The sequence below is a fragment of the Aulostomus chinensis genome, chromosome 6 (assembly GCF_037954235.1).
Source record: "Aulostomus chinensis isolate RoL2024-O1b breed Wild chromosome 6, RoL_Achi_v1.0, whole genome shotgun sequence".
NCBI classification, from domain to species: domain Eukaryota; kingdom Metazoa; phylum Chordata; class Actinopteri; order Syngnathiformes; family Aulostomidae; genus Aulostomus; species Aulostomus chinensis.
Window position 1 is genome coordinate 12,823,901 of NC_141325.1, and position 26,972 is coordinate 12,850,872.

General features: G+C 42.4%; 1 protein-coding gene and 2 pseudogenes across 2 annotated transcripts; all 3 read left to right on the forward strand.

The window, feature by feature from the left end:
• The first annotated feature begins 747 nt into the window (after positions 1 to 747).
• On the forward strand, positions 748 to 2,135 carry LOC147260132 (eukaryotic initiation factor 4A-I pseudogene; annotated as a pseudogene).
• Positions 2,136 to 5,177: 3,042 nt separating this feature from the next.
• On the forward strand, positions 5,178 to 6,560 carry LOC147260133 (eukaryotic initiation factor 4A-I pseudogene; annotated as a pseudogene).
• An 891-nt stretch (positions 6,561 to 7,451) lies between these two features.
• On the forward strand, positions 7,452 to 26,944 carry septin5a (septin 5a). Of its 2 annotated transcripts, XM_086206574.1 has the most exons (12): positions 7,452 to 7,592; positions 7,740 to 7,753; positions 19,899 to 19,989; positions 20,415 to 20,501; positions 21,630 to 21,753; positions 21,860 to 21,994; positions 22,123 to 22,240; positions 22,331 to 22,432; positions 23,730 to 23,826; positions 23,923 to 24,058; positions 24,180 to 24,282; positions 25,793 to 26,944. In XM_086206574.1, exons 1-12 carry the CDS (start codon positions 7,547 to 7,549, stop codon positions 25,853 to 25,855), a joined length of 1,116 nt encoding a protein of 371 aa, XP_086062700.1. In that variant the 5' UTR covers positions 7,452 to 7,546; the 3' UTR covers positions 25,856 to 26,944. The 2 variants fall into 2 exon arrangements, with proteins under 2 accessions (XP_086062700.1, XP_086062699.1); XM_086206573.1 differs by lacking the exons at positions 7,452 to 7,592; positions 7,740 to 7,753 and adding an exon at positions 18,027 to 18,390.
• The last annotated feature ends 28 nt before the right edge of the window (positions 26,945 to 26,972 follow it).

The window sequence follows — 26,972 nt, forward strand, 5'->3', positions numbered from 1 at the left end:
TGTTTTTGTCTCCCCCCTCCCACTTGTCTTCGCTGTCCTGTCCCTGTTCTCTCTTCCTGTCCACTCCTGAGCCTCAGTCCAGTAGCTTCATCAATGAACCAACACCATTCCTAATAAAATTAAACATAAATGGCGATAGGAGGAGTTTATCAGATTCCTCCTATGCAGAATAAAACTGCTTCAGTACAACAAGGCACCAGGAACATCGATGCTGCCTGTCCCAGCTACTGAACAGGACAGGTTAAAAAAAGAGAGAGAGAGAGAGATCAGCTGATGGGCAACTGATTACAGCAGCTCAGCGATATTTTCCCATATTTAAGGTCTCTGGTAATACTACTTATGGAGTTCTACAAAAAAAAGAAGATTTGTGTTTGATAAACCTGATTTCAGTGAGAGTCACCCAAATCTGCTATCCCATCGATACTCCATTCATATGAGTGTCACAGATTTAAGTCAGACCCAAGAGAGAACTGCTGGACCAAAGTCAGCGATCAGAGTCAGTCATTAAAATCAGATCAAAGAGTATCACAGAATTCTTTAACTTTAAACTTCACAGTCTGCTTGTGATCACAGAATGAGAACCCATTCAGAATTCTGACTTTCACCTCATAATTCCAAATGTGATCCCAGAATGAAGATGGCAGAATGACATCACTGAATGAGATGGCAGGATGACATCACAGAATGAGATGACAGGATGACATCACCGAATGAGATCAAGGTAGGAGACGATGTAAGAGAACACTCAGCTTCAACATTCAGTAAATCTCCTCTTTGGTGCATTATGACATCAAGAACCTTTGCTCCATCTGGTCGAGTGCATCAGGGTCAGTCAACTTATTTTGCACCAATGCCAACTAACCATCGTAGACGAGACAATGGTCCAGTCCTTGAGAGCAACTGGAACCACACAGTGGAGAGTTTCGATAAGATGAACCTGCACGGGGCCCTGCTCCGGGGAATTTACGGTTATGGTTTGGAAAAGCCGTCTCTAATACAGCAGAAAGCCATCGTACCCTGTATCAAGGGTTATGACCTGATTGCCCAGTCCCAGTCTGGCACTGGCAAAACTGCTGCTTTTGCAATTTCAATCTTACAGAAGATCAACCTGAGGCACAGGGCCACTCAGGCTCTGATTGTGGCCCCCACCAGGGAGCTGGCTCAACAAATCCAGCGAGTGGTGCTGGCTCTGGGTGACTACATGGGAGTCACCTGCTATGCCTGCACTGGAGGCACCAGCATCCACCGAGAGGCCCAGAGGCTGAGGAACGAAGCCCCTCAGATTGTTGTGGGGACCCCCGGTCGAGTCCTGGATATGTTCAACCGCAGACATCTTTGTTCCAGGAGCATCAACATGTTTATTATGGACGAGGCTGACGAAATGCTCAGCCGAGGCTTTAAGGAACAAATATATGATATTTTTCAAGTCCTGCCGAGCAGAGCACAGGTGGTGCTCTTCTCTGCCACAATGCCATCTGACGTGCTGGCAGTTACAAAGAAATTCATGCGGGATCCTGTCAGGATCCTGGTGAAGACAGAGGAGCTGACCCTGGAGGGCATCCGGCAGTTTTATGTTGACGTCACAAAGGAAGAATGGAAGCTGGACACCCTCATGGACCTTTATACATCTCTTACGATCACACAGGCAATCATCTTTACAAACACTCGCAGGAAAGTGGAGTGGCTGACTCAGCAGATGGAGTCACGAGGTTTCACCGTCTCTGCACTGCATGCAGAGATGGACCAGAGCCAGAGGGACGTGATCATGAGGGAGTTCCGCTCAGGATCCAGCAGGGTCCTGATCACAACGGACATTCTGGCCAGAGGCATTGACGTTCAACAAGTGTCTTTGGTCATAAACTATGACCTCCCAACCAAGAAGGAGAGCTACCTCCACAGGATTGGTCGAGGAGGTCGGTTTGGACGAAGAGGAGCTGCCATCACCCTGGTGACCAATGAATGCAGACGAGCCCTGAAGGACATTGAGACCTTCTACAGCACCACCGTGGAGGAGCTGCCCACGGACCTAGATGGCCTGCTGTAGAAGAATCCAAGCATCTACCATCACCCCATCATTTTAGGGGACAGACTGTGATTCATTGATTGTGTGTGAATAAATGAAAAAAAAAGTACTTCTGTCTTTGTACTTTTTGTACTGTCTAATTAGAGAATGATTGTGAGGACCTAAACAAGCATTCAACGCTGGGAAACTTACTAAAGTATTCAAATGCATCTGGTTGTTGTTGTTGTTTTTTCTTTCTTCTGGTAGATGGTTGAGCTCCGCTGCCCAGAATGATGTATTTACAGACACAGTTTCCCAATTTGTGTGCTAAACAGGGGCCTTTCTATGATCCCAGTGTTAATCTGAGTTCAAAGGCTCTGAACATGAGCAGGATTTGTGACATTACATCAAGTTTGGCACCAATTGAGGGCACGTATGCAACTTATTCAAGTGCGATGTAGCAATTTTAAACCTTGCTTGCAGAGAGGAAGTGGGAGACATTTTGTATTCTGTGGTTTAAATTTTTGAAACAAGAAGAGCGCATCTTACTGAAGCTGAAATGGAGCTAAATTAATCAGCTTTTAACAGATTAACTGCACATATTTGAGTGGGGGAAAAGCACCTGAGGTATAATTTACTATTGCAGGTAGAGGTTTATCATGTCTTAAAGCATGCCTGGAAATGTGGTTCCAGAACAATCCATCCAGAAATTGTTTTTGATTATTTAGAATATTGACCATTTTATATTCTTTTGGCATTCTGTCGCTCAACATCTTTACCTCTCGATGGCTTCAAGCCCCACAGTTCCTCTGCATCACCTCTCATGTCAGTTGTTTCAGTCTCCTTATGAAATTTCTATCTCACGGTTAAGAGGGTGGTTTAGTTGAACTTTCCTGGTGAATCATGAGGAATGGGCTCATGGAACTGGATGTCCAGGCAAAGTACCTGGAATTTAGTTAAAGTAGACGATCATCCTCGATGCATGTTTTGATTTTTAAGCTGGAATTGTACTTAAATTCCAGCAAAATTGCTAACGATAAAGCCCAGTCTGTGTGTGCCATGTTGTGAGTATCGTTGTGTTTATCACCTAAAGCCGTCTGCTTTTGAGGTGCCAAACTTTAACGACAGACTCCAAACAAATCACCCCATGTCTGGTTCATGGAAATGGTCTGTTTCTACACTACAAGACAAGTCGTTCATCATACTGTGTTTTGCAGTTCCATTCAAAAATCAATCATTCTAATATGTAAGTGTGTGAATGAATTCCCACCAATGTTCATTTGGCCGCGGCCTCAACAGTCGAACAGCAAGTTAACTGTTCTCATTTCTCGTGCCATTTCCAACCCCGGCCTTACATCATGCAATATTTTTGTTTGTTGAATTTTCAGAGACGGACGTAATTCTGGTTTGTTAATCTTATCTGTTTTTAGATGTCAACAAGTTTTTTTTAAATTTACTATGAAATAAAGATTTGTTTAGAGAAACAAATCTATTTTGATGGCCATGTGTTTCTGTTCATACAATTAGCAGGAAAATGGTGGTTTTGATTGCTTCTCTTCTGATGTCTGGCTTGTTTGGAAGTAATGACACTTACAATCGGGTGTAAAAGCAAAATGTTAATATTTCCGACTTACATATTTGTCGAGTGGAATCAAAGCTAATTGTGCCTCCCTTGTCTTCACGCTACAACCTGTTTAACATCAGGAAGGAAGTGCCTGACATTTTTTTTTTTTTTAAAAGACGTCAGGTAAGAGCTCCATGTCGTCTGCCTTGAACGTATTTCGACTGAAGACACGTTCAAGAAATTCCCTTCATTTGCAGGCTATTAACAAAGTCTAAGTTGGCAAAACATCAGCAAAAGTCTGGGATATTTTGACATGTGACCTGTGAAGAAGAGGCGGCTGCTAAAGATCCTGCTGATGGTTGAGGTACAGTGGTTGGTCCATTGATCTGAATAAATGATTTGATTGGATTGAAGGCTCAGGGATTTGTGGGGGGACATTAGAAGGATGGGGGCTGGCCTCCTTGATGCTGATCGAAGTGGGTGCCCTGACCATGGGCTGCCGGCTGGGGGTCCCGCCGTGCACGCTGGGCCTGGGCCCTCCCTGCCCTCACACTGCGGGGTGGTGGACCCTCTGCCCGGATCTCCGGACCCCCGTCCCTGTGTTCTGGGGGTTTCTGGGTGCCCTGGTGGCTTGGTCCTGACCTGCCACAGCATCCAAGACAAACCGTAGCATACATATACACACGCGCAAACACACGCACACACACACACACACACACACATGCTGTGCACAACTGATCCATAATCACACACTCAGACATTTATTTGAAAAATTATATCAAACCAAATGGTAAACCTGCACTGGAAATTCTGCAACCAATGTTTTTTTCTTTTTTTCCCCCTCTCTGTTGTTATTGTTGTCAATCTTTTTTTGTTCGTTTGTTTTTCTGCTATTGTTGTTGTTTTTGCCCCCCCCCCCTTGCCTTCCCTATCCTGTCCCTGTTCTCTCTTCCTATCCACTCCTGAGCCTCGGTCCGGTAGCTTTATCAACGAACCAATAGCGATAGGAGGAGTTTATCAGATTCCTCCTATGCAGAATAAAACTGCTTCAGTACAACAAGGCACCAGGAACATCGATGCTGCCTGGCCCAGCTACTGAACAGGACAGGTTAAAAAAAGAGAGAGAGAGAGATCAGCTGATGGGCAACTGATTACAGCAGCTCAGCGATATTTTCCCATATTTAAGGTCTCTGGTAATACTACTTATGGAGTTCTACAAAAAAAAGAAGATTTGTGTTTGATAAACCTGATTTCAGTGAGAGTCACCCAAATCTGCTATCCCATCGATACTCCATTCATATGAGTGTCACAGATTTAAGTCAGACCCAAGAGAGAACTGCTGGACCAAAGTCAGCGATCAGAGTCAGTCAATAAAATCAGATCAAAGAGTATCACAGAATTCTTTAACTTTAAACTTCACAGTCTGCTTGTGATCACAGAATGAGAACCCATTCAGAATTCTGACTTTCACCTCATAATTCCAAATGTGATCCCAGAATGAAGATGGCAGAATGACATCACTGAATGAGATGGCAGGATGACATCACAGAATGAGATGACAGGATGACATCACCGAATGAGATCAAGGTAGGAGACGATGTAAGAGAACACTCAGCTTCAACATTCAGTAAATCTCCTCTTTGGTGCATTATGACATCAAGAACCTTTGCTCCATCTGGTCGAGTGCATCAGGGTCAGTCAACTTATTTTGCACCAATGCCAACTAACCATCGTAGACGAGACAATGGTCCAGTCCTTGAGAGCAACTGGAACCACACAGTGGAGAGTTTCGATAAGATGAACCTGCACGGGGCCCTGCTCCGGGGAATTTACGGTTATGGTTTGGAAAAGCCGTCTCTAATACAGCAGAAAGCCATCGTACCCTGTATCAAGGGTTATGACCTGATTGCCCAGTCCCAGTCTGGCACTGGCAAAACTGCTGCTTTTGCAATTTCAATCTTACAGAAGATCAACCTGAGGCACAGGGCCACTCAGGCTCTGATTGTGGCCCCCACCAGGGAGCTGGCTCAACAAATCCAGCGAGTGGTGCTGGCTCTGGGTGACTACATGGGAGTCACCTGCTATGCCTGCACTGGAGGCACCAGCATCCACCGAGAGGCCCAGAGGCTGAGGAACGAAGCCCCTCAGATTGTTGTGGGGACCCCCGGTCGAGTCCTGGATATGTTCAACCGCAGACATCTTTGTTCCAGGAGCATCAACATGTTTATTATGGACGAGGCTGACGAAATGCTCAGCCGAGGCTTTAAGGAACAAATATATGATATTTTTCAAGTCCTGCCGAGCAGAGCACAGGTGGCGCTCTTCTCTGCCACAATGCCATCTGACGTGCTGGCAGTTACAAAGAAATTCATGCGGGATCCTGTCAGGATCCTGGTGAAGACAGAGGAGCTGACCCTGGAGGGCATCCGGCAGTTTTATGTTGACGTCACAAAGGAAGAATGGAAGCTGGACACCCTCATGGACCTTTATACATCTCTTACGATCACACAGGCAATCATCTTTACAAACACTCGCAGGAAAGTGGAGTGGCTGACTCAGCAGATGGAGTCACGAGGTTTCACTGTCTCTGCACTGCATGCAGAGATGGACCAGAGCCAGAGGGACGTGATCATGAGGGAGTTCCGCTCAGGATCCAGCAGGGTCCTGATCACAACGGACATTCTGGCCAGAGGCATTGACGTTCAACAAGTGTCTTTGGTCATAAACTATGACCTCCCAACCAAGAAGGAGAGCTACCTCCACAGGATTGGTCGAGGAGGTCGGTTTGGACGAAGAGGAGCTGCCATCACCCTGGTGACCAATGAATGCAGACGAGCCCTGAAGGACATTGAGACCTTCTACAGCACCACTGTGGAGGAGCTGCCCACGGACCTAGATGGCCTGCTGTAGAAGAATCCAAGCATCTACCATCACCCCATCATTTTAGGGGACAGACTGTGATTCATTGATTGTGTGTGAATAAATGAAAAAAAAGTACTTCTGTCTTTGTACTTTTTGTACTGTCTAATTAGAGAATGATTGTGAGGACCTAAACAAGCATTCAACGCTGGGAAACTTACTAAAGTATTCAAATGCATCTGGTTGTTGTTGTTGTTTTTTCTTTCTTCTGGTAGATGGTTGAGCTCCGCTGCCCAGAATGATGTATTTACAGACACAGTTTCCCAATTTGTGTGCTAAACAGGGGCCTTTCTATGATCCCAGTGTTAATCTGAGTTCAAAGGCTCTGAACATGAGCAGGATTTGTGACATTACATCAAGTTTGGCACCAATTGAGGGCACGTATGCAACTTATTCAAGTGCGATGTAGCAATTTTAAACCTTGCTTGCAGAGAGGAAGTGGGAGACATTTTGTATTCTGTGGTTTAAATTTTTGAAACAAGAAGAGCGCATCTTACTGAAGCTGAAATGGAGCTAAATTAATCAGTTTTTAACAGATTAACTGCACATATTTGAGTGGGGGAAAAGCATCTGAGGTATAATTTACTATTGCAGGTAGAGGTTTATCATGTCTTAAAGCATGCCTGGAAATGTGGTTCCAGAACAATCCATCCAAAAATTGTTTTTGATTATTTTTGCCTTCTCTTTACAAGACTGATTAAAGGATGATGCAGCTGTTTTCTCAAGACAAGTAGGCGTGAGAAGCACATGTGAATCCACTGACTCTGTGTTGTGTTTACGGCTTATTTTTTAGGTCATGTTCTAAATAATATATTAATTGGAATCCAAAACATCTTGTGAACTATAATCTATTTCTTGTATTCGTTTCTGTCTCTCTCTCCTAGCATCCTGGTTGTAGGATTCTCTTCAATGTGATTGGCTGGCCTGTTTGGAAGAGGCGGGGCTTCATCAGTCAGCTCAGCCGCTCCCTCCTGCTGCCTGTCCGGTGTTTGAAGGCGAGGCGAGGGGCCGCTTTCTCTGAGCCGTCGCTTCGGTAGAATCGAGGTCGGAGAACCGTCAACATGACGACCAACATCAGGTACAAAAGCCGGATCCCGGTTAAGACAGGTGAGCGTAGATCTATTGTCATCAGTTATTTATATATGTATTCCAATTCAGAATCAATACAATAATCGCTTCATGTGTCTCTGGGCGTCTCTGCATCCCTGCACCTGCGCCTCGTCCTCTTCTCATCCAACCTATAACGGCCAATAGAGGATAGCGCGGAGGTAAGAGACGTCATTTCATCTATTTATTTTTTTATTTTACCTCCTGTTAAGGATGCATTTTGTTTTGGAAAATACGAGCGTCGCTTCGCACAGCCCGGCCTCGGCTGCAACACCAGCTAAAGCCTATTTCTGCGATTATTTCGCTGTTCTCCAGTCACATGTATAAGCAGCCAGCTCCTCTCATGCTGCGAAATGACAGGGGACTGACTGGGGGTGGGGTGGAATTCATTTTTAGACGCATATGTAGAGCAGGCCGGTAGCAAGAGACGAACATGGTACCCAGGACGCAGCATCCGTCCTCTCCTCTCCTCTCCTCTCCATCCTCTCCTGCTTCTGCTCCGCCTGCAGAATGATTAGCGATTATCAGCCAGTGAGTCAACTGACCTAATTGTCTACGTTACATCAGCATGTCTCGTTGCTGTTTACTGCCTTTAGTTCATCTTCCTCAATACTGTTCAGCTACACAGCTGCCACATGAGCCTACAGGGGAGGTCGCATCCCTCATGACCCCAGTCCTTGCCTCTCCTCCTCCTGTGTGGAGTGTCTGGTAACAGAGGCTTGTGGATGCAATGGTGCTGAGGCCAGTGAAATAGAGTCCGTCAACAGCAGAAGAACCTAAACGGAGTCAAAATGGGAAAATTGGGTCATGTAGCTCATAGTCAAGAAGAGCATATAAGCATAAACTGAAATCTGGATTATAAAATTAGATTTTGGGGGATGATATTAAAATTTAATTATTGCACAGCTGAATTTTTTAAATTATTGAAAGATTATGCAGTTTTGAGGCTGCTGGCAGGGGGGAAAAGGGTCCACGTGGACCATTTAGCTGAGAGTGTCTGTTTCCACCCCCGTGCAGAAGGGGGACAAGTTGAAAGGTTTGATGGTGGGAATGACTTCCTGTGTGGTACATCTCAGTGGAACGAGTCTGGATGCAGACGCTTAGCCAGCACATCATGAAGTGGAAGGAGAATAATGGGGAATTATTTCAAATGCATGTATCGCCTGTGGAGTGAGAAAATGTACAATAAATTAACACTTAATGGGATGTTTTACATATATATATATATATATATATATATATATATATATATATATCCATCCATCCATCCATCAATCCATTTTCTATACTGCCTATATATGTGCACCTATATATGTGTGTGTGTGTGTGTGTGTGTGTGTGTGTTACAAAGGTTATAGGATGAAGTAATTATGAACTGAATTGGTGCATATTCCAACTGATAACACATATTCTCATGTCAATTTTGTACCTGAGAGTTAATGTGAATCTAAATGGAATTAATTCAATATTATATAATTATAAAGGATAGTCTGGTAGAACAACAGTCAATGAGTTATTGAAGAAGATACTGACCTCTTCATTCCTCTGTGGGTGTGTGCACACAATATGTGAAGAAAATAAGAGTTTGTTTTTAGGCGAAAGTGACGTTCTCAGGTGATGCTTAACAACAGCGTTAGTCTTCTGTGTCCCGCTCCATCCTCCCTGGTATAAACCCATCAGACAGATTTTCTTTCTCCCAGGAATTCAGCAGTGGACCAAATCCTGTAGATGAAGTCATTGTGCTCACATGGCCCCCACACACACGCACACACACACACACACACACACACACACACACACACACACACACACACACACACACACACACACACACACACACACAAGCTTATGAGTATTGCTGGAAAACCTGGATTAATGTGATTGCTGCTGGGCAGATTCAGCATTTCAAGCTTTTGCAGAAACATTGAAAAAAATACCCTTCAAGTACCATCAAAGCCAGTTTTATTCCGTGCGTTGGTATTAATGCCCTCGCAGCGTCCCGGTCAGTGTTTCGATTACTACACTGTATTTACACCCTGTGATCGTTGCCTTTGGCCGTCTTCCTCTTCTTCCTCCCACATCCTCGGCTGCATCTGACCTGCTTGGGCATTTTGAGAGATAAAAATCTGTGGAGCAGCCAGGATGTGGAGGAGAAGGCTGAGAGCTGTTGGTGCTCACTTTGACGGACTAAAAACAGAGATACCCGCTGTTGATAACTAGTAATCAATACAAAACCTATGTTTGTCTTTCTTCTGCTCTTTCTTCTGCTATTTTCTCCATGTCTCACTCACTCCCATTGCCTGGACACTCCAGTCACTTCCTTTGCTATGATAGCACGTTGCCTAGGCAACAGTCTTTTTTTAAAAGTGGTTTTCATCATTTCTCTGATGCAAAGGAGTGGACAACTCTATCTGACTTACCCACAATTCTGTGTGGTGATAATTCCGTGTGTGGGTGGGTGTTCACTGGAGTTTTTCCAACACAAATCAGAACCAAAAGAGAATGTTGCAGTTGTGTGTGTGCGCGTGTGTGTGTGTTTTTTTAAATCAACTGTTTACTATAATATTTCACCTTCATATCATGAAGTACACAAGTAACACACGTCAGATTTATCGATGTCAACATGTTTATTTGATATATTTCTAGTTGTTACAATAAGATAAAATAGAAACATCACATTGAAAACATAAGATAAAAAGTAGTTAACCCATGGTTCTGCTTTCCCTGCCCATGTTCAGTAATCACACAGGAAGAGAAAAATCCTAAGCACTGCTTTGTTTATGAACTCGGAGCACAACAAACATATTTGTCCTCAAAGTGAAGACTTGTTCAAATTTTAGCTGAATGTCAACATATTTTCACACTATTTTATAGAAAGAAAAACTAGTTTAAGTCCAAAAATTGAATCCATTTTCATTAAAGTATCTAATTTCTTCCAAATGCATCCAAATCTGTAGATATCCTGCTAACAGACACCCCAACACCAGTGATCACATGACCTCCATAGCGAAGTGAACAGAAATACCTTTAGGACGTTGTATGTGGAAAATTAACTCCTTCAAGGACTTGGATCAGAGTTTAGCAGAGTATCATCCCAAATAAACTTTAATAATCTCATGTTGTGTGAGTCCTGTGGATCATCCATCACTGCTCACGCATGTAAAAATGGAGTTATGGCATCATAAACTATAGCAAGTGCACTTTGACCGAATCCAGATGAGCTCATGTCTTGGAAATTGTCAAAATCATGCTATCTTCCCCCTGGAGCAACCAACAGATGTCGAGTCAGTTGTATTTGTGTGTCTATCTCTTCCGTCTTTCTCAGTCATTTAACTCTTCCCTCTTTCACTAACAAATTCTCACCCCCACAGATGGAACCCTCACCAGCTCTTGAAGTGAGGACCAGCTGCACACCAGACACAAGCATGTCTCGGGGGGGTTGGAGGGGGTTGAAAGTGGGGATTGAACCCCCTGTGGGTCCTGCTCTTTGGTAGAAAAAGAGCAAAGTTGTAGAAGAGCACATCAGAGAAGTCTTCTTTGATCAATAATTAGCGTGATAGCGCTCAGTTTTCCAGACAGAAGCTTTGAGGTTTGAAGAGTTGAACTTTTAAAGGAGATTAAAGTGTTCTGAAGGGATCCTCTGCCCTAAATTTCTTGACAGAATTTTAATTTGACTTCTGTCATTTTAAATGCATTTTTTTAATGACGTGGATGCTGGTTCAGTTAAGAGTACATGGAGTTGATGAACATATGTACAGCTACAGCAGACACTAGATATTCATGAAAACACTTACATACAAATGACTAAGTATCCACGTCATTAAAAACTAGATTTCTTTCAATTTTATTAAAGTCCAATACATGTAAGATAAAGCGGCTCCTGTATGTGAGCGTTGGTGTGCATGCATCCACGTTTGCACATGCATGGGTGTGTGTGTGTGTGTGTGTGTGTGTGTGTGTGTGTGTGTAAATTCACTGCAGTGTTTCTCCTCTGTGAAAGTCGATGTTCAGGTGTTTGAATAGTTTCTACCCTGCAGTGTCTTCTCATAAAGAGCGCTTTATTTTGTCATACTGCAAACATGCAAGTAATGCAAGTGATCCAGTTGAGTGTCAACGTGTGTGTGTGTGTGTGTGTGTGTGTGTGTGTGTGTGCGTGTGTGTGTGTGCGTGTGTGCGGTCGTGCGTGCCTGCATGCGTGTGTGTGTCTGGGTGTGTGTTTGGTTTCGGCTCTGTGTTTCAGAAAGCTTTTGGAGAGCTACTCCAGACTGACCCAGATAGCGGGATTCTCTGAAAAAATCTTCAAGTCCTGAGTCGGTCTTTCAGTTTACAAATTCTTGGGAAATAAAGATGAGATTTTTTTATGCGGTAATCCAGTGAAACCAATGAAGATTCATTCATATCTTCTACAAGAACCTTGATGATGACATTTAAGATGAGGCGTATAGCTCCTATTAAAGCACAAGGGTAGTTCCAGCTTTATTAATTCTAATTCTTTTTTTACTGGATTATGATGAATGAACAATAACTATATAATTTATATATGCTGTAATTATGCTTAAATATTAAAAAGAAAGTTAAATGTTATGAGCAATGATGAATTTGCTAACATTTACTGAACCTTAGCTGCAGCAGAAATCGTAATCTGGATTTTTAAACCTTAGTCTGAACTGTTAGGAAATAAATCCGGGCCCTGAACCGTTTCTTCCTCTCCACCGTGACCACTTCTTGTTGCAAGTTTTCTGGGTGCACAAGATGGATCTCATTGCCAGACATTAATCAACTCAGTGGCTTCTGATTTCAATTGATTGGACAACTTTTTAAAAAAAATTGATCCAGTGTTTACTTCAGTGTGTGGAACAAAAGAATCTGCCTTCATCTGTAGTCACATTCCACTGGAGTGAATAGATTCAGGCTCTAGCCTCGCACAGGGGCGGCGTTTGATACCCATGTTACACAGATACAGGAAATTGCTACATCCACTCTGATATGGTTTCATTACAAAAGGCACAGCCCAACCACTCTTGCACCTCGTATCAACACAAATCCAAAGCTCGGAATCATAGAACTTTGAAAACTGCTGTACCCGTTAAGTTTGGAAATTTGAGTCTGGGGGTTACCCTGTTGTGTGGACCTCGGAACCAGTCGCCATAGTTGGCATGTCAGGTGATTCTTACCTGGATAAAACAATCAGCGTCAACTATTAAAGGGTAATTCAATGTGGGATGGCAAATAAGAGGCTTTGCTGAACTTGCTGTCTTTGCTTGCAACAGTTTATTAGCGTTGCTGCTCCAGAGTTATGGCACAAATTGTTTTGCATGTCGAGATCGGCCAACTTCAACCTCAGCAAAACTCTCCGATGTGCCCGCCTATGCCACAGCTTCAAAACACAAGTTAGTATTTCAGTAAACCAAAAAAATCCTACATAGAAAAACTAGAAGTGCGTGTCATGGTTTGATTGGCATATCTATGTTGACGTGCACTTTTAACTGGTTTCATCATTGAGATGCAGGATTGCAGCATGTTACTCAAAGTAATACAGGATGACACAATGTTTTTAAACAGCAACACAAGTTAAAATAGAAGTGTCCCTCCTGTGTTTTTGCAGTTATATATTCACTCGACTGGCCCCTCCGCTAAAAGCTCAGTTGTTGCTAGTTGTTTATAGTCGTTCAGAGTCCATACGAGTCTACTGTTGCGGAGTAGGTGGATGCAAAAACTGGCTACAACAGCTAAGTGTCCTTCAGTGTAGCAATTTTACTGCTGCCTGAGCAATTACATGCTGTCAGATTAGCATGTTTAAGAGCCAAGTGAGCGCGGGCCTTTTCATCCACGAGGAGAGAACACAGAGGGAGGGGGGTGCTGCTGGGGGCTCCATCTTTATATTGCTTTTATTCCCCTCTCTCTCTCACCCCTCCTGTCCCCCCCCCCCCTCTTATCTCTCTTTTACTCTCTCTCTCGCCTCACTTACTGGCCCACCATCTGGCCCGCAGGCCAACAATTTAGCAAAGTATTCAGAGTCAGTGGTGTGAAAGTGTCAGCTGGATGGTCAGGAGAGGCTGTGAAGTCATCAGTTAAAGGTCACTGTTTTTCACTACAACATCAGAGATTGTCTGCCGGCTTTAAACTGGGAAATCCCAGCACAGTTTTTGAATATCAGTGAATCAATGTACTCTGTTTTCCACAGGTGAAGGATATTTGTCGTGTACTCAAATCTACAGAGCACCATATTTTCTTGTAATGAACGTGTCTTATTTCGAACCTCTAATCACAAACAAGTTCTTCAAATCGGAGAGGCCCATCGCCTCCAGGTAAATCTCTCTGCGTTTCACGGTCGATGAATTTTGTGAATGTGGTGACATTCTTTGTGACTGTTCGACTGTCATCTGAATCCGACAAAGTAATCAAAGTACAAATCACCTGTGCCAACATGATCCAATCTAGAAGCAGAGTGTCCAAGTCCATTTGCAGTACCCTCAAATGCATTTTTACTGGTGAACAAAAATACTGAATAGTAAAACTAGGTTTTAAAGACCTGTGTGTATGTGACAGCTGGAGAGAGTTTTGTTTTTTGTTTGTTTGTTTGTTTGTTTGTTTTTTAATAAACCTTAGCCAGTTTTTTGGTCTATGACTGCAAGCTGAAGAAGTTTGCTGGTAAATGTTTGACTTCATTAATTAAAGTTTTAGTCATGTTTGCCTCCTCCTCGCTGTTGGACTGGGCGCATTTGGATGAAACCCTCTGTGTGTGTGTGTGTGTGTGTGTGTGTGTGTGTGTGTGTGTGTGTGTGTGTGTGTGTGTGTGTGTGCGTGTGCGTGTGCGTGTGTGTGTGTGTGTGTGTCTCCTGGCAGTGGAGCAGGTCGCTGTGCTCTGTTGACAGTCATTTCCTAAAAACTAAGACTCTGAATAAGTGAGAGGAAGAAGCTGATGGCTGCCTGCTGGTCCAGTGGCCGATCTTTAATGTCGGCCTGTCTGTACACAGACAAACTGACCGATGGTGCGTTTAGACTCTTAAAGGGTCTGACAGTCAAAAAACAGTCAGAGGCTTATTTATGTTCCCAAGGATCCTGAATATGGATATGAGCACTTGATTCTCCACTGGCTCACGAACTTATGTTAATACAATAACACTGAGTCACCCTGCTAACTCGTGGTACGTCCCTCTGTGTCCACACATCCATCCGCTCATCTTCATGGTCCTGTTCTCATCTGGAACAAACATGTCCTCAATGATCCAAGTGGACAGCTCTGCGTGCAGATGTGAACACACCCATGATGCAGAGCTGATCCCTAGGACTACATTTGGAGGTGGTCAGCATCACGTGCAGCAGGTTTTTGTGATCGACTGACTTCCTGCTCATGTGTTAATTTTTCATTAGTTTGACAGAGGATGCTCGTGTGTGTGTGTGTGTGTGTGTGTGTGTGTGTGCGTGCGCGCGTGCGCGCGTGCGCGCGTGCGCGTGTGTGCGCGCGCACATGTGAGACAGCTGGCCTCTGAGACTGGGGGGTTGCTATGTTTAGTTGGGAGTGTGCTATTGTAATACCAATTTCAAGACATCTGTTCCTTTCTTCTTTTGACATTATCCTACTAACACACACTCATTCACACACACTCTTTCCACCGTCACTTATTACCTTTTATCAAATATTCCTGCTTCTTAGAGTGTTACATTTCTAAACCCAAACAACAGAGAAAGTCCAAAAATAAACAACTTTCGCTATCAATGCCTCAGGTCTAAGACAAACTTCTACTCAACTGTTTGTGTTCCCGGTGGTTCTGTTGTGCTCTGAAGACATCAGATCAAACTTTAATCTTTAGTTATTCAATTGCTTTTCCAGGTCAAGTTAACAAATATCAGAATTAAACAGCTCTTGAACTTTTAGATCCCTAGTACACCAGAATATCTCAAAGTTTCCATGCTGTTTCTTTATAAAAAAAATACCTCAAAAGAATCTTTCCACTTTGCCCAAATCACACATCTCACCTTGCACTTTCCCTTTTTGTATCGGCCAAAGAACAAATTCCAGCTCTCAACTGTGCAGCTCAAGATCTTCTAGATAAGGTTCCACATCTGGTTCAGCTCTGAAACCTTATTTGACACCTACATATGTTGTTACTTTTTCCTGTTACTAATTTTTTTAATCATTTTTATTCAGAAAGTTTACTTCGAAGACACCACAAAATTGGTGTTTTTAATCATATAAATGACTTTTATTTATTTTATCATTTCGATTAGACAATTAAATATATTTTTGTCGGCTTCATTTTATACCGAGTGTCAACTTCCTCTTTACTTGTGGATTTTCTCCTCATCCAGGGTTAGAAAATCAGGATTGTTTTCTTCCCTTCATCTTGCATCTGTAGATTCAAACCTTAAAAATTCCGTCTCTGCCGGGTGTTTTGTCCCCCTCCTGTGGTGTGGAGTGGACCTGTCACATCCCGTACGTGGCATCATGACAGGGTGTGTCTGCTTTGGGAAAGAAAAGGAAGGAAGAAAAAGTCTGCTTCTTTTATTTCAAAGAGTTTTAAGCTCTGCTGCCCACATCATGTGTGAGTCAGACACACACACACACACACACACACACACACACACACACACACACACACACACACACACACACACCGCTGTCACATCTGGAAACGATCGACTTCAACCTCTGCCATGAAATATACCTCCATCACCTCCACACACACTCCTGAAGAAACCCGAGGAGTCACTGTGGTGGCTGATCTCCTTCACTTTCTGATTATTGCAGTCCTGACCTGTGGTTCCCTAAATGTTTTCAACCAAGGAAACCCTTCTCAGTAATTTCATTCCTCCGTGCCGGCGACAGCTGTGGCCAAAGGCATTATGTTTCTGGGTTGATCTTCTGTCCGTCCGTCCCATTTCTTGTGAATGTGATATCTCAGGAACGCCTCTTTAGGATTTTTCTTTAAATTTGACGCTCATGTCCACTCAACTTCAGGACGAACTTATTAGAAGGTGGCAGTCAAAGGTTAGCGTGACTTCACGTGATGTTTTTGTCGATAACTCATTACTGATTATGAGAAAAGTTCAACAAGATAACAGGACGGAGCGATGACGTTTTACATCCGGAAGGAAGGGGATCAGCTTCGCGTGAAAGAACTCTAGTGGTTCTTGGCCGAGTCATACATCCTCCAGGTGGTAAACGGAACCTCACATGACCGTCATCAGTTCAGTGTAACAAAGCAAATAAAGCTGATGTGACCTATGAACCCAAAATCCCTCTGGCTACATTCTGCTTAACGAAACCATTGCTCTGTGGTTTCTTTCTGTGGTTTGGTTCAAATGAATACGGTTTTGACGGAAAAAGGAAGGGACGCATGCCACCAAACCCACGATCGCTTTTCAATAATAAGTTTACAGTAGCAAGAGTTGTTGAAAATGCTGAATGAGTTTTACAGTAATAACGGAAGTATAGATGAGCTGCCCAATAGACTGTTTCTGCAACAAGTTGTTACCCAGTCAAGATCAGTATCAAACTGAACATTTGACCAGCCAGCCAGGTAAAATCCAGTAGCAGTTGTAGAACTGTCGCTCAACATTGTTGACCAACATCTAGTGAAGGCATGACCATGACTGTATGGCTCCCTCATACAACCCCTCTTCAATAAATAGAAAATATTTCTTGAATATACTTGCATTTTTGGAAGTTATTTCAAACTTATTGGTGTTTGCAATGGCGTATTTTTACAGAGTTGCTGTGACACATTTCTAGAATATCCTTTTCTCTTTGGAAAGTCGTATTTTTACTTTTATTAGATGCACATTTTGCCTCATTCTTATTCATAATATCACTTAGTTTGTACTTATATTTGTATGTACTTGTCTTTTGAGGGACTTTGAACCAGTTTCTCATCCCTCAAGTATTTTGTGATCTGATTCTGTTGCCAATCACTTTTCTAAGAATCTACGACAAAAAAATAAAATGAGTACAAAAGGACTGAAAATTCATTTTTCCGACAATCGGATCACTTTTTTTTTTTAACTCAACAGGCCTGAACTCGCAGCGTGCTGAGACGTTACTGTCATTATCAGTTGTTCGTTGTGAACCACACAGCCGCTTTTGTCACTGTCATGTTGGAACAGGATCTTTTAGTTTCACATCTTTTAAAGCTGAGGTCAACAAAGTGTTGTCTCTCTATCCGTCTGTAACTTTTCCCTTTCTGTTTGAGAACCGGTGGTGTTTTAGTTTTCAACTGGCCAAGCTGGGGGAGGGAATACAGGCTGAATGAATGAGTTGCTTTTAGACCTTTCTCCTTTTTCAGCCCCGTCCATCCCTCCCCTGTTTCCTCCCTCAAATTGCCACCTCTCTCTCTCTCTTTCTCTCTCTCTCTCTCTCTCTCTCTCTCTCTCTCTCTATCTCTCTCTCCCACCATCTCCCTCCCTCTCAGTGAGAATTCCGCCATACCTGTCTGAACAGGGAGAGTCGGACCGCCACAGGGCAGACGGAAAAAAGACAGTGAGACAGAAAGAAACAGAGGAGGCAAAAAGAAAAGAAAGCTGAGCTGGACGGGGAAAGTAGGAGGAACAAAAAGAGCAGAAACAGGAAAGAGGTCTGTTGGAGACATTTTGGAACCAGACAGAGAGATTTATCGAGGCCAAGAGGCTTCAGGTTTACTGGATCGCGTTCTCTGTCGGGCTGTTTTTGTAACTTTCTGGGACCAGAGGCTGTATTCGTCTGTCAGTGTCGGTGCAGTTTAGGATGGATGCCATCATGCTGCATGAGAAACTGGTGGAACGATTGCTGTGCCCCCGAGTGAGAACCGCCAGACAGAAGGTAAAATGTTACATTTCTTGGAGGATAATGGGCGAAAACAATCAGAAAGGTGAGGGATAATATGTGGATAGTGAGAGAACACACACAGAGGATGAGTTCATGTATTCATAAACAAGAAGCTCTCTCACCTGTGGTCTACCTGACAGCAGCCATCAGCCTTTTCTTTCCTTTTCTGTGCAGGATATTTCTTCCTCATGACAGATTCACTGTTGAAATGATTTGTGCCTCTGATTTCTCTGTAGCTTTCCAAAATCTCTGGCTCTTTGGCAAGTGTATGTGCCATGCACTTATTGCACCGCCTGCGGTTTGTGTGTGTGTTTTTGTTTTTTTTTAAATGCAAGCCTCACCCGAGGCGACTGTCGGAAATGCCTATGACAAGTTATGACAGCGTATAAGAACGCTGACTTGTGTGTTTGCAGAATGAAAAAGAGCTTTTCAGGTCTGCTCAATGTAGCTTCTGTCTGGGTGTGAATGCCCTCTGCTGTCCCGCAGCCAACAGGTCTCGAGTGTGTATTTATATCTACACATGTCAGCACATACTGCTGGGCAAAGATGACGTTCTGCCAGATGCAGGAGAGAAAACCCACAGGCCTGAGAACCAGCGCAGTTACAGACTGGTATCTTGTGGTTCTTTGTGTGAGAGGGAGAGTTTTTGGGGAAAAGCTTTGACGCTGCTTATTCTCTCGTGTTTTTCTATGCTGTTGTAGATTTTGTGGGTTGTTTTTTTTTTTATAGACTTAATCCTCACACTAGAAACTCTCCGCTTTTATTTCATGTGTTACTGTGAGGATGAAATGATTCAACCATTCAATAAGTGAAACTGAAATGATTTAATAAGTACAAATGAAATATTCTTTTTGTTTTCCGGGAGAGAAGTTCTATGTAAATATTTAAAAAAAATAATGAAAATAACATGATAAAATGGTAATTTAGTTTGTTGCGCAACATAAAAGAGACATCACACAGGAGGACTGTTTAACAAAGAAATTCTTGATTTCCGTTGCTTTGTTTGACAGTAAACTGAGGATTTCAGGGTTCTGATTTGCTGTCAGACTAAACAACAAGATGAGCTTTCAATTGGACCAACAATCAATCAGTCATTATGCCAGTCAACCACAATAACATGAAGAGTCACATCAATTGAAACTATGGCATAAACATTTCCAAAAACAGTGTGGAATAAATGCCCACGAGACTCCGACAGTCCAAATGTCCTGTTATTTTTTTTCCAAACTACTGAAAATAAAACAATAGTAAAATAAATGTCACTTGCCACCAAGAAAGGCAGCAGAGTGTTGCTGTGATAAATGTGAAGTCCCATCAAGAGCAAACCCTTAGACACCTGCAGCAGCCAAACCCTCACAGTGTCACCGCGTCGACAAGAGAGGGTTTTGCACTTTTGCTTTAAAATCAACTTATCTGTGGACCAACATTCCACCTCTGCAACACGACCGCATAAACTCATATTAAACACATCCTTCTTTGCATCTGTGTTTTCATTCCTGTAGGAAAAACAGTACGTGGGTTTTGCGACTCTTCCCAACCAGGTCCACAGGAAGTCTGTGAAGAAAGGCTTTGACTTTACGCTGATGGTTGCAGGTCAGTACCTTTACTTTCACTTTCCAGGTAAGGCAGCATGGTTGGGAGGTAGAGTGGCTGTCTCGCAGCCGAAGGGTTGCTGGTTTGATCCTCTCTGCCCCCTGTGACCTCGTCCAAGTGTCCTTGAGCGAGATACTGAATCCCTAATTGCTCCTGATGAACAGGTTGGCTTGCATGGCAGCCATGTGGGTGAATCTGAGGGCACTTTAAAGCGCCTCAGTACTGCCAATGTAGAAAGGTGCTGTGTAAAAACGAGTCCGTTTAACTTAGCAACAGCCGGCATCTCAGAGTAAATCTTGTGTTTATCATCATTTTAGAAAAAAAGGTTTTCATTCCTCATGAAGGAGCGACAGACCCGGTGTATCTCGTCTAGAAGGATCGATTCACACTAACCCTCACACGTGTTGACTGTGTTTGTGTGCCAGGAGAGTCCGGCATGGGTAAATCCACCCTGGTCAACAGCTTGTTCCTCACAGACCTCTACAAAGACAGGAAGTTACTGAATGCTGAGGGTGAGTTTTCATTCTACCTCTCTTTGAGTATTTCACCGCACAGCTCAATTGTGATTGTTGAATAATTGTGCTGTGGCGTGTGTTATTTATGTAACTCAGACCCTTCATCTTATTTATAACCATTGTCTCTCACTTTGTTCATCTTTGGCTGATCATTGTGCCACTGAAGATCATCTTCCTGTACTTTTTTTTTTTTAAACATGATTCAGTCATTCAGTATTGGATGATTACGTCTAGTCATATTCTAAATTTCTTATTGTCAGCAAATAACAAGAAGTGATTGTGTGAAGAGGTTTTGTAGCCAGTGCCTGATAGATCAGGTTCCTCCTCACAAATGGCCTCCATTGTTTTCTGTTGGAGACGCGCCACTGAGCCACGCTGTTGTAGTAGATGACATGTACTCACCATAACAACAGCTACTGTACCTTATTGAGTTGATGCCAAGTGACACCAACTTTCCTGCAGCTGTAAATACTCGCTAAAGCAGTAAATCCATGGCTGAAAATCTATAATAAAACATGAAATAACATGTTTATAACAATGCTCTAGTTTGTCGTCAGCGTTTTGCTCTCTATCATAGTATATTACTTTTTTCAAGCGTAGGGCTACAAATGAAGAATAGCCTTCCCGTTGTAACGTCAACCAAAGCGTTAATTCATGTGTATCGTACTCGTCAAGTAGTTAAATAAAAATAATTTACCAGGAATGACAAATCATTATCGTTTTATTTGTTTAGTGATTTTTTTTAAGCAGTGAAACGTAGAATAAAGTTAAAATCTACCGACCAGAGCTGTGATGAGTAAAGCACACAGTTGAAATGTAAGTACATACAAATGCATCTTAAACTTGGACTTAAAAGCGGTGACATCAGAGCAAGTACTACTAGAAGAGGTTCTATTACTGCAATACATTTTGTGCGTCAGATAATTGTGTAGAATTTTTCTGAAGAAGTGTATAACTTCAGGACAAGTGAGTGGATTCAGGTTACATTGAGAAAGGCTGATTGTTTTTATATTTCTGCCTTTTCTTTGTAAGCAATTTTTGGAAAACTAAACTTCAGCCATTAACGCTACGTGTTTACAACAGAAAACTGATAAACTCAATTTTTTTCCCCCTGCTGTTTTTCAGAACGTATCAACCAAACGGTGGAGATCATCAAACACACCGTTGACATCGAGGAGAAGGGAGTCAAGCTCAAACTGACCATCGTAGACACGCCGGGTTTCGGAGACGCTGTCAACAACAACGAGTGGTGAGCTGGAAGACTGGCTGATTTGACATTTGCTTGATTCAGCGTGCTAATTTGCTGATGTGGTCTGGTGTGTGTGTGTGCGTGTGCGTGTGCGTTTGTGTCCCAGCTGGAAGCCAATCACAGACTACATAGATCAGCAGTTTGAGCAGTACTTCAGGGATGAGAGCGGGTTGAACAGAAAGAACATCCAGGACAATCGAGTCCACTGCTGCCTCTACTTCATCCCTCCATTTGGTCACGGGTAATAACACACATGACCAGGTGCAATAACACATCTGGATGACTTGTCTTCATGTGGTTACAACACATAAAAACAAATTGATGACATCATTATTCACTCTTATGCTCGCTCTGGATTTGTCTCCGCAGGCTGCGTCCGGTGGATGTTGAGTTCATGAAAGCTCTGCACGAAAAGGTGAACATAATTCCGCTCATCGCAAAAGCCGACTGCCTGACGCCCAACGAGATAAAGAAGCTCAAGGACCGAGTGAGTCCTGAAACTCTCCAGCTACACCTCCACCACAGTTGGACATGTCTGCGTTGACAGTGCTTCTGATTCATGTGTGATCGTGTCTAGATACGAGAGGAGATAGACAAGTTTGGGATCAAAGTCTACCAGTTTCCTGAGTGTGACTCCGATGAGGATGAAGAGTTTAAGCAACTTGACAAAGAGCTGAAGGTGAGAAACGGGGCCGATTATTTACTGATTCACACCACATCCTAACAAAGCAAAAGTCAGCTTGACAGCATTTCACGGGGATGTCTGTGTATTCAGACTGATTCAGGCGCTATTTTTGGGAAGAAATGTTGTTGTTTTTTCAGTGTTTTGAGTTAAGACTGAGGCTAATTCTTTCTTTCTTTTTTTGGTCATTAAAAATGTTTTTTGTCATTAAAATGGAAGTAAAAAGACAACACATTTTCCCAGAGCCCTAGTTTACACCACCAAATGGCTTGTTTGCTAACCAACAGTATGATAACAAAAATATTCAGTTTATGATTCTATAAAAAAAGAGAAAACAAGCCCATCCTCAAATTGTAAAGTAGACCAGGATAGCATCTGTTAGGATTTAGCTCAAATTGATTTGACGGTCTTGGAAACTTCTGCTCAGAAAAAGGCTTAAACAATGCTAATGAATTTCAATTCAAAAAATACTTTTAGTACCCTTAGTTACTGGAAAGTTACTCTTAATTCGTATTTTTATTGTCACAAACTGGATTCCATCTACTTCTACTTATCGGAGGAGTAGCAGAATGCTACAAGATGGATGGAAACTACTTTCCGTCAGTCAAATCCAAACAGCTAATTCAATTGTATTTATTGTGCCAATTCATAACAGACGTTATCTCAGGGCACTTTTCATAGATGTCCAAAAATGGGGCAACAGTTATGAGGGAAAAAAAAACCCCATTGAACTGGGACTCAGGCTGGGCGGCCATCTGCCACGACCGGTCAACACTTTTTTTTCGTCACCTTAGCAGAAGAAACTTGCAACTTTTATGCCTAGAAGCTCCTCACAGCTCATTTAGCGGTTAATTTGCTGAGTAAAACATTTAAAAGGACACGTGCAGTAATACTTTGATAAAGTTACATCAGTACCGCTCAACTCTGCTCATTTTGTGCTCATGAGCCTCCTCAGTTCTTGGTGAACAAAGGTGTACAGATGGAGGGCACGTGGTATCTGTCAGCTGCACAAGTTTTGAATCACTAGAGAGAGAATTTTATTTGTTTAGAAAATCTGACCTTTTAGCATTTAATTATAATCCCAGAGGTAATTGATATGCTTTTGTGACTAATCGGCTGGGAAAATCTTTCTCAGCCACCAAATTTTTTCTGCTTTCTTGAGCCGCTCAGCTGTGTACAACTGTTATGATTTATCAGGGCAGAAATGCTCTGTCAGCTTCCCTGGGACAGATAAGAGACTGTGTGTGTGTGTGTGTGTGTGTGTGTGTGTGTGTGTGTGTGTGTGTGTGTGCAGGAATGCACCCCATTTGCTGTGATCGGCAGTAACACAGTGGTTGAAGCTCGAGGGCAGAGAGTGAGAGGAAGACTGTACCCCTGGGGAATTGTTGAAGGTACATCCATGCATTGTGTGTTCATGCTCCTTCTAGACACTTGTGCTGCAATTCAAGTCTGAGATGAATTAATTTCCAAAACGTCTGTTCATTCAGTGGAAAACCAATCACACTGTGACTTTGTGAAATTGAGGAACATGCTGATTCGTTCACACATGCACGACCTCAAAGATGTGACCTGCGACGTCCATTATGAAAACTACAGAGCGCAGTGCATACAGGAGATGACCAGGTAGGTGCCAGTGTGTTGTGTAAACATCGAGGGTAAATGCTGGCGTTTCCAGATTTCAGGACAGATTTGACTTCTTCTCATCCTCCTTATCCTGCTTCTTCTCCCTTCTTCTTTCTCTCAGTAAACTGGCACAGGACAACCGCATGGAGAGTCCCATCCCTATCCTGCCGTTGTCCACTCCAGATGTGGACACTGAAAAACTTATTAAAATGAAAGATGAGGAGGTATGTTTGACAAACAGTGAATATTATGTATGTCTTCATCACGCTGCTGCAAGTTTTATTATTTTCAATAAGTGAACAAATATATGAGTAAATGTTTTAAAATGGGAGAATATACGCTGTTACACGTCTTCATTTTCTTTTTTATTCACAAATGTGACTTAGATATCAATCATAATATCAAATTCCATTTGTATGCCCACTTTAGAGTTTCTCCTACAATATATCTGCAAAGGTTGACCTTATGACTTTACTCCTGATGGAAGCTATCAGACATTCATTAATTTGTCCACACCTGCTTACAGAATGGTTTAAGATGAAGATGAGTGTCTGTTGATGACGTCACTGAGACATAATCACACCGCTCAGTCTCCCATGATGGAGTGATTCACGCAACTTGAATGTTTTTCGTGACTCCCACACAAACATGTATGAATGCGACTAAAAGGTTGTAAACGAAACATCAAGTCTTGAATTAATTAAACTGAAAACCAGAGGGGGCAACATGCACACATTCTTCAGCAGAGGTAGAGATACTTTCCTTTTCGAGCGCAAAAGTCGACACTTTAATGTCGAAGAGGAACCCTTGGGAGTTTCATTTCTCCGAGTTGTTTTTGTGCTAAACTGACTGAACCATGTGTGATGGGGTGGTTATGTTTAAGAGTGTCAGGCACTGCTCAGCATGATTTAAAAGGTAGTAGAGGAGGAGTGAAGAATCTACGCTGATGCAAGCTGGTAAGGATTATAAATTGTGGAAAACAAAATTCCTTTGGGTGGATGACATATGTGTACATGTGCATTTGGATGCTGTCAGCGGAGCTAGAAAAGGCACAATGATAGAAATGTTTTTTTTTTAAATGATGATTTGGCTCGGCTGTACTAAAACTAAAGTAATAACAGGGAGTAGAAAGCACGTTCATTTGTGTTAAAATACAGGGGTTGAAAAAAAGTTGTCAAAAAATAAATAGTCAAGTGCAGATACCTGAAAAATCTACTCAAGTACAGTAGCAAAATATTTGTATTTTATCACTTTCTGACTCTGCTGTTAACTGCTCAGTTAAAGAGAAGGTGAACTCATTTTTAGAGAATGGAATGTTGTTGTTTTTGTTGTTGTTGCTGTTAAGCATTGTGCTAAAGTTACTCGAACCAACTGCTAGCTTTAGCTTCATATTGAACGAAGATGAGAGCAATGTTCTTATGTAATTCTCAGCAAGGAAACAAGTAATGTCTCTTTCTTGAAATTTTAAACTATTCCTTGAACTCATCAAAGGGAAAAATCGAATGAAAAAGGTGCTCAGTACTAATTAAATTATAAAGGAGTTTATTGAGGACAACCGGTTTTCGCTCATAAAATGTCAAATGTTTCTGGTTCATGAATAATGACATGAGGGGTGAAATATTATCCCAAATACAAGTAGCTTCCTCACTGACACAGATACTAGAACATTAGCTCAAGCTCACAGAAGCTAAACATTTCATTTTCAACTCTTGAATGCTTCCTGTGTGTCTGCAGCTGAAGAGGATGCAGGAGATGCTGAATAAAATGCAGCAGCAGATGCACGACAAAGACCAGTGACGACGCAGAGTGCAAAGCTGTGCCGCAGCGCCACCTGCTGTCCACATAAACGGCAGTGAGACCTTCAGACACTGAACGCAACACAATGTGGATATAGTATTTAGTGGCAATTGGCTGTACATTTATCTTCAGTTTGGTGCTTTGTATAGTTTGTCTGCCCAGTGGGTTATTTCATCAGAGGGTTTTCTTTTACCCCATAACTATCCGTTTGCCCTTGGTTTGCCCACTTTGAGCCCCCTGCTGTGGTTTAACAGTCCTAACATATATAATATAAATGCATAATTTAAACTCAGTGTATCTAATTTATAAATACAATGCTAAACTTTTTGAATATTCTGTCTGGGTATGAGTATTTGTGCTACGAGCTGTTTTGTTGGTGATGTGTAGATCTGAGCATGGATATCGTTTTTTTATTAGGTGTGAGATTGTGTGTTGGGTGTATGAGTGTGTTTCTAACATGTAATTTCCTTTGATCTCATCAGGTATCCGTCCATAACTTTCCCATTTGTCCTTCCACAGTGACTTTACTTGTTTGTTTGTTTTTAATTGAACTGTAGATCAAAAATGTCCTTTTTGTCATTTGGTAAAGTCAGAATATCCTCTCTTAGCATTTTTATATATATGATGGCTGAGCCAAAAATGCACTTATTGCCAGTGGCTAACTGTGACAAAATGAGAGGGTAGGTACAGTACAGGGTGCATGTGTAAGCATGCTGCCATTACTCATATCCGCTAAATGCTCTGGGCCTATTTTTACTGCTTTATAGCCGATGTTCTGCACTTGTATCTGTGCTTTGTTGCCACTGTGAGATGGTAAAAACAGATAATGGGGAGCAAATACTGTCTTTGTGTTTTTTAAATTCCTTCTTTGAGTTACTGGATTCAGCCAGGGAAGATGTCTTTCTTGTGCTGGAGTTATAATAATGCGTGTGTGTGTGTGTGTGTGTGTGTGTGTGTGTGTGTGTGTGTGTGTGTGTGTGTGTGTGTGTGTGTGTGTGTGTGTGTGTGTGTGTGTGTGTGTGTGTGTGTGTGAGTAACTAAGTGAGCTTGTAAAGTGCATCTTCAGCCTGGTGGGACAAATAAACATTTGTTTCTCGTCGATCTGGCTTTTGTGCAT